At 39.2% G+C, this 13,309-nt stretch overlaps 1 protein-coding gene across 1 annotated transcript; it reads left to right on the top strand.

Moving 5' to 3' along the window:
• Nucleotides 1-1,094: 1,094 nt before the first annotated feature.
• On the top strand, nucleotides 1,095-13,204 carry LOC102236284 (meprin A subunit beta-like). The gene is made up of 15 exons (XM_014474094.2): nucleotides 1,095-1,193; nucleotides 1,276-1,303; nucleotides 2,483-2,533; nucleotides 2,611-2,654; nucleotides 2,847-2,925; nucleotides 3,013-3,130; nucleotides 4,721-4,899; nucleotides 5,467-5,685; nucleotides 7,806-7,955; nucleotides 9,365-9,580; nucleotides 9,774-10,030; nucleotides 10,665-10,875; nucleotides 10,957-11,133; nucleotides 11,807-12,069; nucleotides 12,894-13,204. Exons 1-15 carry the CDS (start codon nucleotides 1,152-1,154, stop codon nucleotides 12,936-12,938), a joined length of 2,079 nt encoding a protein of 692 aa, XP_014329580.2. The 5' UTR covers nucleotides 1,095-1,151; the 3' UTR covers nucleotides 12,939-13,204.
• Nucleotides 13,205-13,309: the final 105 nt, after the last annotated feature.

Here is a 13,309-nt window from a genome sequence, read left to right as displayed (position 1 = left end):
TACATGTTGCCAAATGCCATCATCAAAAATAACCCTAACCCTAACCTTAAGAAGACTTGATTTGTGTTTTTAATCAGTAGCACAAACAGGTTTAGGTTTGATGCTTACTGTCTCCTGACACCAAATAATTATATGTAGATAAAGTATACATTGCAACGCTCAGCACATGTGCAAATTAATTTTGTGCAGGGACCTATTTTATTTTCTGACTGGTTGTTTTCATTTTTATTTCTGATTTTACTACATGGCACTCATGTTGATTAAGAGTTACTGTAAAAAATGTTTATTTTCAGTTTAAACTACTGGTGCAGCTTTTAAGAGTAGCGATGAATCAGTAACTACATAAATGTTTACTGTATCTGGACAATTTTAAAGAAACAAACACAAACTTTCTGATGGGATATAAGTTTGTTTTGGAATAATTAATCTGGGTTTAGAAATGTGAAGTCAGTGCAATTTGTTGCTCTAAAATCCTTTGTTTACTTATGGAGAATCCACAACTAACGTTCACACTACTTTTAATCTTTTGTGTTTTATTGGAACTTTTCTCAGTCATTAAAACGTCTATTTTCACCCGTATGTTCTCTGTCTCACCGAAACATGTCAAGAGTCAGTTTTGTGATCAAATAGATTGTCAGAGAATTATATCTTAGAGCAAATAGACAATTGAATGTTGTAGATTCAACATTAACATTTTTGCTTTTTGCTTTACAATGTTACATGTAGGTCCTATTTTGGAGCAAAGATAAAGTAAAACATCTAATAAACAGACAGTCACAATGAAAAGAGGTGGATGACTATTATTATCACATATGCAAGGTTTAACTTAGGTGTTTCCAGGAACTGTTTACTGACGTGTGTTAAAGTGTATTACATCTGCAAAAATACGCCTGAACTGTGCCTAAGTTTATTAGTCTGGCAACAACATTAAAGAGTGAATGGGATGTTGGTAATAATTAACGAGGTAAATAACCACAATATCTCTGCCCTTGACTCATAAAATTGATTAGATAGTTTGTGCATTATCAACACTATTATCAGCACATGTGCATTATGTGCACAGAGGATTCTTTTTTTTTTTTTTTAAAACAGAATCCTCTGTTCAAAAAGAGCAGAGAATTTACTGTGTGAAAGAGTCTGTATCTGGAGCCATGATGTTCAGGTGGATCATTCTGGTGTTTGGGTTTGGACTGGTAAGTACTTTGTCTCTTGGATAAGATGCCTCAGAGGAGTGAAGATATGCAGCAATGCAACTCAATATGTTTTATGTTACAGACAGCAGCAAAACTGACAAGTGAAACAGGTGGGTGAACTGAAGAGTTTCTAAAGGTGGTAACTGAAAAACTGGACAAAGAAAAACACATTTAGCACAAGATGACTCAATTCTCAAGGTTCTGCTTTTTGCTTTCAAGCTTTCACTTACTAGTGTTTTGAGTTTCTTCTGCTGTCCAGTTTACTTACAGGTCAAAACACAAAGTTAGGAATGACATCAAAGTCATTCTGTGATTTGAAAGTATGCATATAGCTATAAATTTGCTTCCAAGAAGCAAATTTATTGAAACTTTCTTCCTAAGAAACAAGACAAGAAGCCAGCCTGCCATGTATATATTGGGTATGTCAAAAAAATTCTGCAGCAGGAACATGGGTGATTGCCACCAGCAGGCAACACAGTGAAGAGTCCTGCATGAGGACACAGGCAGACGAAACCAGGATCAAACTGGAAACTCTGTGATTGCAAACTCCTACCACCTTCGCCACTATTGTCCCACTGTACAGGGCCTGAACCCTCATTCATTGAGAAATGATAGTCTGGTGGAGGCATGGACTCTGGTGAAGTTTGAAACGATTGGAACTGATTTTACACTGATTCTTTAATATCTGGCTGTGAAGGATGTAATGCGCCAGTTCAATCATGAAAGAAGTTACACTATGAAGCTTACTAGAAATTGTGTGTGCTGTAAACAACCATCCCTCACTGCAAACAGAGACGTTTTGAGCCAAACTAGACAGCTGTTAATGAAAGCTGCAGGCTTTAAACATTCCTCCTGCTCCGACATTAATTGCTCAATATTTGGAAGCGTGGCCAACAGGAACTGAATGGCTTCGTTCACTTCCTTAACAGCCAATGCCAAACAACAACCATAGGCAGACTACAATTCTAAAGCAGTGCAGAAAACAGCTAGCAACTCCTCCTTCTGTTTGCTAATGGCCCAGATGACATTAATCTTGAAAATTCGAGCTCAAAGGGAGTCTGAAGGGAGAGAAGAATTGAGTGGAATTGTGGACAAAGAAATGGCCAAGTTTCATCCAAAGTAAAACATGTACTTCAGAAATGACAGGAATTGATGTTCACAAAATTCTCATGATCTCCTCATGTCTAGTATTGTGTAACTTGTTTTTCAAAATGCCACCACCCTGTACATGACAAGTTAGGATACAGTGTTGCAGCATCTTAATATCTTGACTTATTCCACATCCACAGAAACTGATGTTGATCAGGGCCAAGACTGGGACATCTTTGACATCAATAAAGGTTTGTTTAGTTTTGGTCATTTTGCTGTTCTCAGAGTTTGTGCTTAACCTTTCATCAATAACCATGATCCTTCCCAGCCGCTGACCTGGACCTGCTGGAGGGAGATATAGAACAGGATAAAGTGAGTGTCATGAAGCTGTATTTTCACTCCAATCTCTTCACTGTTGATCCAAACCAAAAATGTATGGACTATTATATATTCTCGGACACTTCTCAGTAATAGTGAAATCCCGACAGCAATCACATGACAACTTTTGATTACAACTGCTCTGGATTAATTCTACAACATAACAGCATTCCTCATTCAATCTAGAACCTTGACAGAAATTCCATCATAGGAGATGAGTATCGCTGGCCAACAACCATTCCCTACTACCTTGAGGACAGTTTAGGTAAGATGTACTGAAAAGTGACATACTACACCTTAAACTCATTAAAACACGCTGCTTTAAATGCCTCCTGCTCTTTGTGACATATAGACATCAATGCTAAGGGAGTAATACTGAAGGCATTTGATCAGTACAGACTAAAGACTTGCATTGACTTTACACCATGGAAGGGAGAGGAGAACTACATCTCTGTGTTCAAAGGCAGTGGGTGAGTAAAGCCTGACTGTTGCCTTTACTTCAAGTCTCTGTTTCTTTTCTGCTTAATTAGTTACAAGTAAAAACCAGGAGCATGGCATGAAATCCAAAACTATCGCATAAGGAATCATGACAGGCCCCCTTGCTCCCTTAAATAATATCTGACTGTCACATACATTTTGTCATGGTACAAGTCAAAGAAAATGAGAAATATTATTTTAGTTAAACATATATGTAGAGAAGAAAGCTAATTGCTAGCCTCTCAATTCCTTCGCTCTCTTATTTGGTCTATTAGTCATCCTCCTCAGTATCTTTGCTGTGGTGTCTAACATCAGTTCTCAAGAGCCAGTATCTTGGGTATTTTTTTTCCCTAGTTCAGCACACCCGACTCAAACAGCACCTGTGCAGAACGTTGACATGCTGCGGAGGAAGTTGGGCTGTTTGAATCAGTTGTGTTGGAGCAGAGACTCGTCTAAAACTGGCAGGACACTGGACCTTAGAAAGACGACAAATGAGATTAAACTGCGGTTGTTCCATAGTCACTTCCTACCCTAAAGAGATACATCACCGATGCAAAGCAGTGATGTATGGTGCAAGTAATGGTGTCATATAAATTGTGCCATACAAGTCATATGGTATGGTATATGGTACACAATTCATACCGCAGTTGTCATGCCAACTATGGCATCACATAATTAGTGGAGGTTCTACATAGATACCCCATTGACGCACTTCGTTATCAGTATGCATTATCTGGCTTCTGTTCAGAACAATCTGCACAGAGGGAGCCATCTTCTCTGTGTCCTGCTGGTGTTTGGAGGCAGAGCCAGATGAAGCAGCCTGTTATCGGCTGCAGTTCTCCAGTCTGACTCTGGACCTGCTGTGTTTATCTAAACCACTGAGTCACAGCTGATTTCCCACATGTTTCTGTTCTTAAGCTGGCACTTTGGAAACTATTCACACCATTCTCAAGACATATGAGCCCCCTTCTGAATGATCATATTTCTACACAATATATTTTGATTCCACTCTCTATGGCATAAGACCCCCAGGTGTGTATGATGTGAACTCTGTCTGATAGTTTATCACATCTTCAAAGTGAGTCGCCATGCTTTGGAACACATCATGACTGGTTTCTGTGTTTGCATAATCAGAGGGGTTTTATTTTCCAGACCATAGGTCTATAGACAATCAAGCCCTTCTTCTGAATTATAATTTTTCTACCACAACACATAAAAATCTTAATCACTCATTCTCCTGTTCAAGTTCTTTGCAGATTTTACACAAGAGTCTTTCTACTACTTTAAACATAAAATGACTGAGTTTCAAAACATTATTGCTCAAAGTTATAAGAGGCAGGTTGTAGACTCCTGGTCTATGAGCAACTCTTTGGATTAAATCATTTTCTCCTAGTTAAGGAGATATTTACACATCTTAGAGAGCATCAGGCTGTTGCCAAAACTAAATTCTTTCAGCCAGGTTGAATATTACTAAAAATGCTACAAAAAAACATCATAATTTCAGGCCTGGAACGATGAGCCAGACATTGTGACTGTTGAGAGATAACAGTGTGTGTATCCTGACAGTTTTTTTCTCTCTGGAGATGTTACTCCTCAGTAGGCAACCGGCGTGTTGGGAAGCAGCAGCTGTCCATTGGTTCAAACTGCGACCGACTGGGCACGGTAGAGCATGAGTTCCTGCACGCTCTGGGGTTCTGGCATGAGCAGTCCAGAGCGGACCGTGATGACTACGTCAACATTATATGGGAACAAATTGAACCTGGTAACATCTTCTTCTTTTTCCTGTTCAAGTTGATTTCTATCAATTAGCCTTTTTACCTGCATTAAAATTGTGAATTTATAATAAACACAAAAATGTTGGAGTCCATTTTGTGGCTACTATTAAAGCAAACTAAAACAGTACAACAGGCATGCTTACCCAGCACAGTTTATAGCAACAGACAGAGACAGACGTCCCAATGCAAGCAGCAGCACCATGAAAGGTGGAGACATGTTGATATACAGAAGCCGAAATTGACCTTCTTAAAGTGGCAGCATAGTATTTATGCTGCTACATTCATCACCAACTTCCACCTCTGCCCTGTTTGCATTCTCTAGACTCAAGACCTAGCAAAGATACTGGCTGAATTCAGTCAGATCAGTGTGAAACTGTGAAACGGACTTTAGATTGAAATGTGTGTGTACATAAGGGTTTTCGATATCACTGAACTAGTAACACATGTGCTTTTCTTACAGGCAAAATGTCAGCAGACTTTTAAGCGATTTTCATCAGCCTGTGATATTCTTCCATGACAGGCCTGAAATCTCCCAATATGTTCATATCCTCCAGGTAAGGAGCACAACTTTAAAACGTATGACGACACTGTGTCCAACGCGCTGGGGGTCCCATATGACTACGGCTCTGTGATGCACTACAGTAAGACAGCCTTCAACATCAACTCTGAGCCCACCATCGTCACAAAGATCCCACAATTCATGGACGTGATTGGTCAGAGGATGGAATTCAGTGCCAGCGACCTAGCCAAGCTCAACCTGCTCTACAACTGCAGTGAGTTTCAACATGCTGTCCGCAAGTTCAAGTTTGCATTTAAAAGGCAGTGTTATGTCAAGTTAACTTTTTTTTAGCTTTACATCACTTAATAATGTTATTCCCTCATCAAAAACATACCTGGGGTGTTGCTTTGATTCTTTCATGCATGTTTGAGAAATCCTTGAATCTCTATAGCAACCATTCAACTATGCAAACACCTGGAGGGGCTGAGCACTGCCTTTGAGATGCAGCTCCTCCTCTTAGCTGAAGTTTCCAAGCTTCAAAGCTTCCAGCTCACAGAGCGCCCTTCCACCACAACTCCCCCTCTCAGCTCCTTCAGACTAGCCAGCAGCAATTAGCAAACACCTTGTGGAATTGCTCATCTGCTGAGCTCATCATATGACCTACTTTGCAGTGCAAAGCTGGTAAAAACAACTGAAGGTAACATAGTTGCTTGTGCTATAAAATGGCTCTATGTGCCCCTTTAAGAAAATATTTGTATTTATCATAAGATCAAAAAGGTATATGCTAAGCTCAACACTTAGCATTAGCAACACTTACTGAGAAGTTTGTAGTATTTTTAAAGTATTTGGTGGTAATTATGTTCTGGCCTTTATACAAAACCAAACTGGAAATAAACTGATGGATTACTAATGAACAGAATTGTTAAAGTTTGTTTTTCATGTTGCTGACATGCTGTGATAATCTCAGACTTCAGCTGTCAGGGAGCTGTGAATATCTTAGCTGCAACACAAGCATGCAGAAACTGGAGATGACAATAGGTATTCTATCCCACTTTATTAAGGAGATTAGCATCTCTCACTCAGCAACTTATCCAGGTCCTCTGCTTATTTGTTCTCAGTCTTCTGCTCTCTTCAGTTTTACTTTTTGTCCTTTGGGCTCAAATGTATCTCAGCAGATTTTATTTGAGCTGATCATAAAAATCGATTGCAATTAAACATTGCCCTCATTCAAGAGATTAAGTTATAGCCTCTTATTGAAGCCAACCCTTTCGTGTGTCTCAAGTAAAAAACATCAGGCAACATAGCAGATCAAAGGTGCCTCATTCAATTCACTTACATAACAAGTATAGTTTATGGACTGTTGATAAATTGTTGATGTAGATAGTTGATGAATACTATCTGAGGCTGTATCTTAACATTCTTTATTTTGAACTGCAGAAAAGCCAGCATTCACAGCCTTTCATGTTAACAGGTGAAAAATGTGCTGTGGAAAATGAATCCTGTAAACAGAAAGATTCATGTTAGGGGGTGCAGAGTACGCTACTTCTAAAACTATAAATGACCATGACTCGACATGCATCACAGTCTTTTTCATGTTTACCCACCCAGCCTGGCCAGTTTATTATTTCATGAGACGAAAAGGTTTAGGGTCTTCAGGAATAACTCAGGAACCACTGAGGCTCAAGTGTGTTATAAACTGGAGCATGTTTGTCTCTGATATAAAAATAAAGCTATTTTTATATCATTATGTACTGAGAAGGTGACAAACAACTGGGTAAAAAGCCCAAATCCAAAACCAACACCAGCAATCTCAAAGCAAATACAGCCACCCTGAAGCCTGATACCTTCTGGGAAAATGTTTCATGATGAAAAGCTGAACTACCTACCCAGAAGAGATGAGAACAATATTTGGAGGATCCAGATTAATAATTTTAAAGTTAAAAACAATGTATTAACCATTAAGCGTGCTGGTGGAAGCATCATCCTATGGGACTGATTTCTTTCCTCTAATAGTGCAAAGTAGATAAAATAGTGAGATTGGAGGACTATCTCCACATTCAATTTCTGGACTGTGATATTCTGTGATATTCCCACCTTTATTGAAAATGTATGGACCATAAAGGCACATGGCAAGAAAAACATGTAGTTAACAAAGAGTGGTAAGAACTGTGATAAGAAAGAGTGACAAAATATCCATTTTGTAGGTTAGGCTACAAAATGCAAGAGGTTTGTCGTAAGACCTCTAATTTTTGTCTAATTAATCTATGTAACGTGTCTCACTTGAAGACAGTTACTGGAACAAATTGACTTCAATTATATTCTAATTTACTGAATGCGTCTATAGATAGACAGATACAGTTTCTGGATGTAGCTGATTCTATTTCTTCTCCACAGTTAAGTCCTCCACCTTTGTAGACAGCTGTAACTTTGAGGAGGAGAACATCTGCGGGATGATTCAGGGTTCCAGCACGGCCATGTGGGAACAGCGCAGCTCTGTGTCCGGAGGCCCTCACACTGACTTCACCAACATGGGACAATGCAAAGGTGATCTTCAACTCATTACAAGGTGTTGAGCTTAAGATGGCATGATTCACTGGTCAGGATCTTTTACAACAGCCACCTGTGCAAATACAGGCAAGTGTAGGATCATGCTGCTAGAGATTTTACAAGATAGATATGATCAAATAGAAGTAAAATAGTGGAAAGATAACAGCGATCACTCCTCAGACCTGTGGTACTCTCACATTAACATGTGAAACAGGAAAGCACTTTGTCACATAATGCCACACTTAACTGTATTTATACAATATGTCAATATGTTTATGGTGTGATGAGAAAAAACAAAGCTCTATGTTGAATAATAATAATAGTAAAAAATAAGTTGATGAAAGCAAAATGTATCTTGTTTATTCTAAAACATACAAATTAGCAATATGTTTTTATATTTGCATGTCATTGTACACTGATATGGCAAGTACAGGTGTGATTTAATCAAAATGTCTGCAAACGGCTCAAACCTCCTGCTCTTAATAGGCAGTTAAGTGCTGTAATGTCATTGGTGCTATTTGACCTTTGACTTGTGGGTTCAAGATTCAGAGCTAATAATTTCGCTGAATTTCGTTGTTCTTGTGACAATGACAATAAAGATTTATCTTATCTTATCTGATTAGCAAGTACAGGGGAATCTTGGAGGACCAGTGCTTTTATTTTGTTTTTATAGCATTGTTGTTGCTGTTGTTTATCTTTGTTAACTAACCTTAGATAGAAACAAGTTGTAAATTATGTTGCCTAAGGGTTTTACAGCATTGTGTTTGCAATTAAAGTTCTGGTCTAAAGTTTCTGACAGTGGTGCCCAAAGCCCGGCTCGGGGGCCATTTCAGGCCCTGGGCTGATTTTGTGCAGCCCCTGACTCCAATTCATGAACGTCATCAACTTGGTTGATGAACATGGAGACGTTTTCACAACAAATTAAAGTATTCTTGTTAGAAGATTCAGGAAAGCAAAAATGTGCTTTTACCAACACTGCTATCAGGTGGCTTTTTATGATAAATACTTTTTTGCAAATAAATCTGCGTTTAATTCATTTAATAAACTTGGATGAAAACTGAAAGAGTTTTCAAAGAAGCAATTACTAAAAACTGACACAAGTGGTTTTTTGTTTGTTTTTCAATTGATCCCAGAGGAATTTGCAGCTTTGATGCCTTTTTCTTAACAATTGTCTAGTAAAACACTGCATAAACAGAAAAGTCACAATATATATTTTTGTGATTTTATCTACTTATTCTCTCATATATTTTCTGAGATGACAAAAGGTTTGGAGACCTCTCATCTAAGACAATCAGACAGATTTATTTTACTTGTAAGGTGTTCTGATTTTGAAATATAATGATATAAAGCTAGTTGTGGAATGAGTTTTTTTTTGTTTTGTTTTGTTTTTGGCTCTCCCTGCACAGGGAATGGCTACTTCATGCATTTCAGCACAGAATCTGCTGAACCGGGGGAGAGCGCTTCCCTGGAGAGTCGTTGGCTTTACCCCAAAGCTGGAGCTCAGTGTCTGCAGTTCTTCCTCTATAACACTGGGGCAGCTGATGATGTTCTGAACATTTGGCTCAGAGAGTATGACCCAGCCAGCCCCAGCGGCAAACTCAACCTATTCAAGAGCATTTCAGGTGAGAAATAATTCATTTTAACCTGCATGAACCTGTACTGAGCAGACTGAGTATGATTCAAAAATGTGGGACTCTGGTGCCACCTTGTAGTAAACCCATTAATGCTCTCAGAACTAAACTAAGTCACATTTAAACGCAAATGCAGCTGATGCAGAGAATCATCTCCTGAGTGTTTGTTCTGCTTCCTCCACAGGAGGAGTGATGGGGTCCTGGGAGCTGCACACCATCAACCTGAGCGTGACCCGGAAGGCCCGGCTGGTTTTCGAGGGGGTGAGGGGAGAGAGTCCGTCACATGGAGGTTTCTCTCTGGATGACATCAACCTGTCATCCACAAAATGCCCCCAGCACATCTGGCACATCCGGAACATGAGCCACCTGCTGGCCACCATGCCACCAGGACAGAAACTCTACAGCCCTCGTTTCCTGTCACCAGCCGGTTACTCCTTCCAGGTAAAGAGGAATTATAACGCACCTTTAAAACCTAAGAGAAAATCTATTCTTGAGCTTTATTCTTGATGTAACCTCTGCAACCTCAAGATACAATGAAATATTTTCCTCCTGTGTAGTAAAGTTCAAGTGAGGCATCTCAATGGGGTTAAATTCATTGACCCGAAGGCAGGAGCCCTTGGGTGATGGTATAGTGCTGATATTCTGTTAATGTTGGAAAAAAAAAAACCACAATTTAAAATCACACCTGACTAAGTTTTTCCACATGATACACCTGTCGTGAACCTTGACTAGGACATTAGTTAAAATGTACACTGTTTTAACTGTAGATTTAAACACAAAGCTCCTCAGAGGTTTTTTCTGTAAATTGTTGGAGCATTCCATGATTTGACCTTTTAGGAGATTTTTCTTTCTCCCTGTTGAATGACGAACATTTGGAAAATGGCCATCCAGTGGCCAGTGCTCATGGCGGTTAGGTAACTGGTAATATCTGTTTTAGACAGATGAAAGTGACAAGACAAAAATCTAATTTAGAAAATCATTTTCATTGTTCTTTAGAGTTACACAAATAACCTTCACTAAACTTGTTATTGTGTGTGTTTACCCTTTCATCTCCATATTTCTCTGGTGTCTTCAGGTGGGTGTGTACCTGAACGGACAGAGTAGCACTCCTGGGTACATGGCTATCTACTTCCACCTGACATCAGGTCCCAACGACCACAATCTGAAGTGGCCGTGTCCATGGCAACAAGCCACCATGGCCTTGATGGATCAGAAGTCTGATGTCAGACAGCAGATGAACATGCACCGCATGGTGACCACCGACCCCAACAAGATGTCCTCAGACGGTATGAGGGCGCTGACGGTGGGAGCCTGTTGGAGGCATTTTCAGGAAGCTGCTGTACCAATCAGTGTCCTGTTGGTTTCAGGTACTGAGTTTTACTGGGACGACCCCATGAAGGTGGGCTCTGAGGTAACCGGGTCTGACGGCAGCTCTTACTACCGAGGCCCCGGCTACGGAACCAGCACCTTCATCTCACACAGCGGGCTGAGGAGCAGGAGCTTCATCAAGGGAGACGACGCCTTCTTCCTACTCAGTCTGGAAGGTGGGCAGAGTTTCTGAGGATGATCTAATATGGGAAAATAAAGCAGTATATTCCATTATATGAGATTTAGTATTTAAATTTTTTGATATATTGCAATGTCACCACAGACAATATATGTGAATATATTGATGAATATAAAGGAATTTATTACAGTCACGACCAAAAAGGGCACTATGTTTTTACATTTAATTTATATGCTACTACAAACTATTTAGATTTAGACTTATGAAAGGAAAATATATTTACCAACATATTACTGGAAATATATTGTAATATTTTCTAATATATTATTTTCCTAATACATTTTCAAACACACTATGTTGTAAGTACACTGAATTACATATCGATTATTTATGTATTTTGCAATAGATTACATAATCATGTAATCTTTTGCGTGGTTATGTAAAAATATAACATATACAAATGATTGTGCCTTTTCCTATATTGCAACATATTAAACATGTTTGTATGTGTTTATATATCCCAGTTGTTGCTGTTCGGTCTCCCAGTAATCAACAGCAACTAAAAAAAATGTACTCCTCTACACAGATTTACAAGTGGTAGTAAATACTTAATTACATTGATAAGATAAAACGCACTGATAAGATCTGTCGTTCCCTGATTGGTCAGTAATTCTACGCTAACCTGAGGTCTTTTATTTATCCTCTCCTAGATGTATCAGAACTGCTGGCTCCTCAGCCTCTGCCCCAGACTGCAGTCTTTGCTGTTGGCCGTCTGATTGGAGCAGCAGACCAACCAGCCAGTCAGCTCTCTGCAGCTGCAGCAGTGGGAGCGTGTGTAGCAGCAGCCATGATGCTGGTGGTCATGATGATTGTGGGTAATGTCTGGAGGCTGAGGAGAAGGACGAGGAGGAGGGAACAAGATGTGAGGAATGACTGCATGGTCATAGAGAACATGCCAGGCTTCATGGACAGTGTGAGTTACACCGAGTCAGCACACATCCCGACAGCGAGCTCCTTCTTCACGTTGTGTCAGCAAAAACTTTGACATGTTTATAGAAAAGCAGAGCATAACTGTGAAGTGGAAGAACATGCTCAATGGTTTATAACCTTAAATAAGATGTAGAGCAACCAGCTGCCACACTGAGAACAGAGCAGAACCCAACAGAACTCTGAGGAAAATGTTCTGAATTCTACAATTAAAGTCAGACTTTTGAAGAAAAAAAAAACTAAGTTCTAAGATTTGTCAGAATTCTAAGATTCAAGTAAGGATTCTGAGAAAAACATAGAATTCTAATAAGGTCAAAATTCTATTGGAAAACGGTGAGAATTACAGTCAGAATTCTGAAGGAAAAACAATTAATTTAAAGATTCAAGCTAAACTCCTGAGGACAAATGTCAGAATCCTAAAATTTGTCAGAATTTTACTGGTCAACCACCATTCAGCATGTTTTCCACTCACAGTTATGTCATTTTTCAAAAATGCCACTGATGAATCTTGGTCATTAATTTGTATGTAGCATATTATACAAACAAATACATTTGTGTCAGTGTCACTTCAAATTGTTTGTGGTGAAAAACCTTGTATTCTTTCCTTCCTTATCACAACTAGTTGCATTGCTCTATCAGATAATAAAATCCACTGATGTTTGTGATATAATGTGACAAAATGTAAAAAAGTTCAAGGGTTATGAATACTTCAATAAGGCGCTATATTTCTGCAGTTCAAGCTGTATTGTGCTTTGTCTCTTCTGATCCATCGAGTTGTTTAATGTGAGAAAAATGTTTTCTCCCCCACAGGAGCATCCAGCCACAGACTCACCTTCTACTTTATCTGCTCCATGATGGCCAAGAAAAGAAAGAACCACCGACCGCTGACCAGACTGTCCGACGATTATCAAACTCTCCAATAAAATCTGACACCAGTTGTCTTTGACTTTTTCATCATCCCTCTAGCTTGCCTGTCGTCAGGGAGACAACACTTCAGTATAACGATTAATGACTTTTTGACCCACTAATGAATCAAGAATCACTAAAGCTGGTGGGACATTGATAAAAAAGGAATTTGTGGATTTAAAAGGGGCAGTATTATATAAAATTAGCTTTTTTGAGCCTTGTGTTGTTATTCCCTCATGAAAAACATACCTGGAGTGTTGCTTTGATTCTTCCATGCATGTTTGAGAAATCCTTAAATCTCCATGGCAACAATTCAGCTG

Source organism: Xiphophorus maculatus, chromosome 9 (genome assembly GCF_002775205.1).
Source record: "Xiphophorus maculatus strain JP 163 A chromosome 9, X_maculatus-5.0-male, whole genome shotgun sequence".
In the NCBI taxonomy this organism is placed as follows: Eukaryota; Metazoa; Chordata; class Actinopteri; order Cyprinodontiformes; family Poeciliidae; genus Xiphophorus; species Xiphophorus maculatus.
The sequence above is the reverse complement of the archived record's forward strand: the minus strand, read 5'-3'. Positions and strand labels throughout refer to the sequence as shown.

Bases quoted from the DNA above. Each gene is read 5' to 3' on its own strand.
- LOC102236284 (XM_014474094.2), top strand. From the start codon at position 1,152: ATGATGTTCAGGTGGATCATTCTGGTGTTTGGGTTTGGACTG. The intron at 4,900-5,466 runs GTAACATCTTCT...CATATCCTCCAG, and splicing joins ATGGGAACAAATTGAACCTG to GTAAGGAGCACAACTTTAAA. The intron at 10,031-10,664 runs GTAAAGAGGAAT...TGGTGTCTTCAG, and splicing joins CAGCCGGTTACTCCTTCCAG to GTGGGTGTGTACCTGAACGG.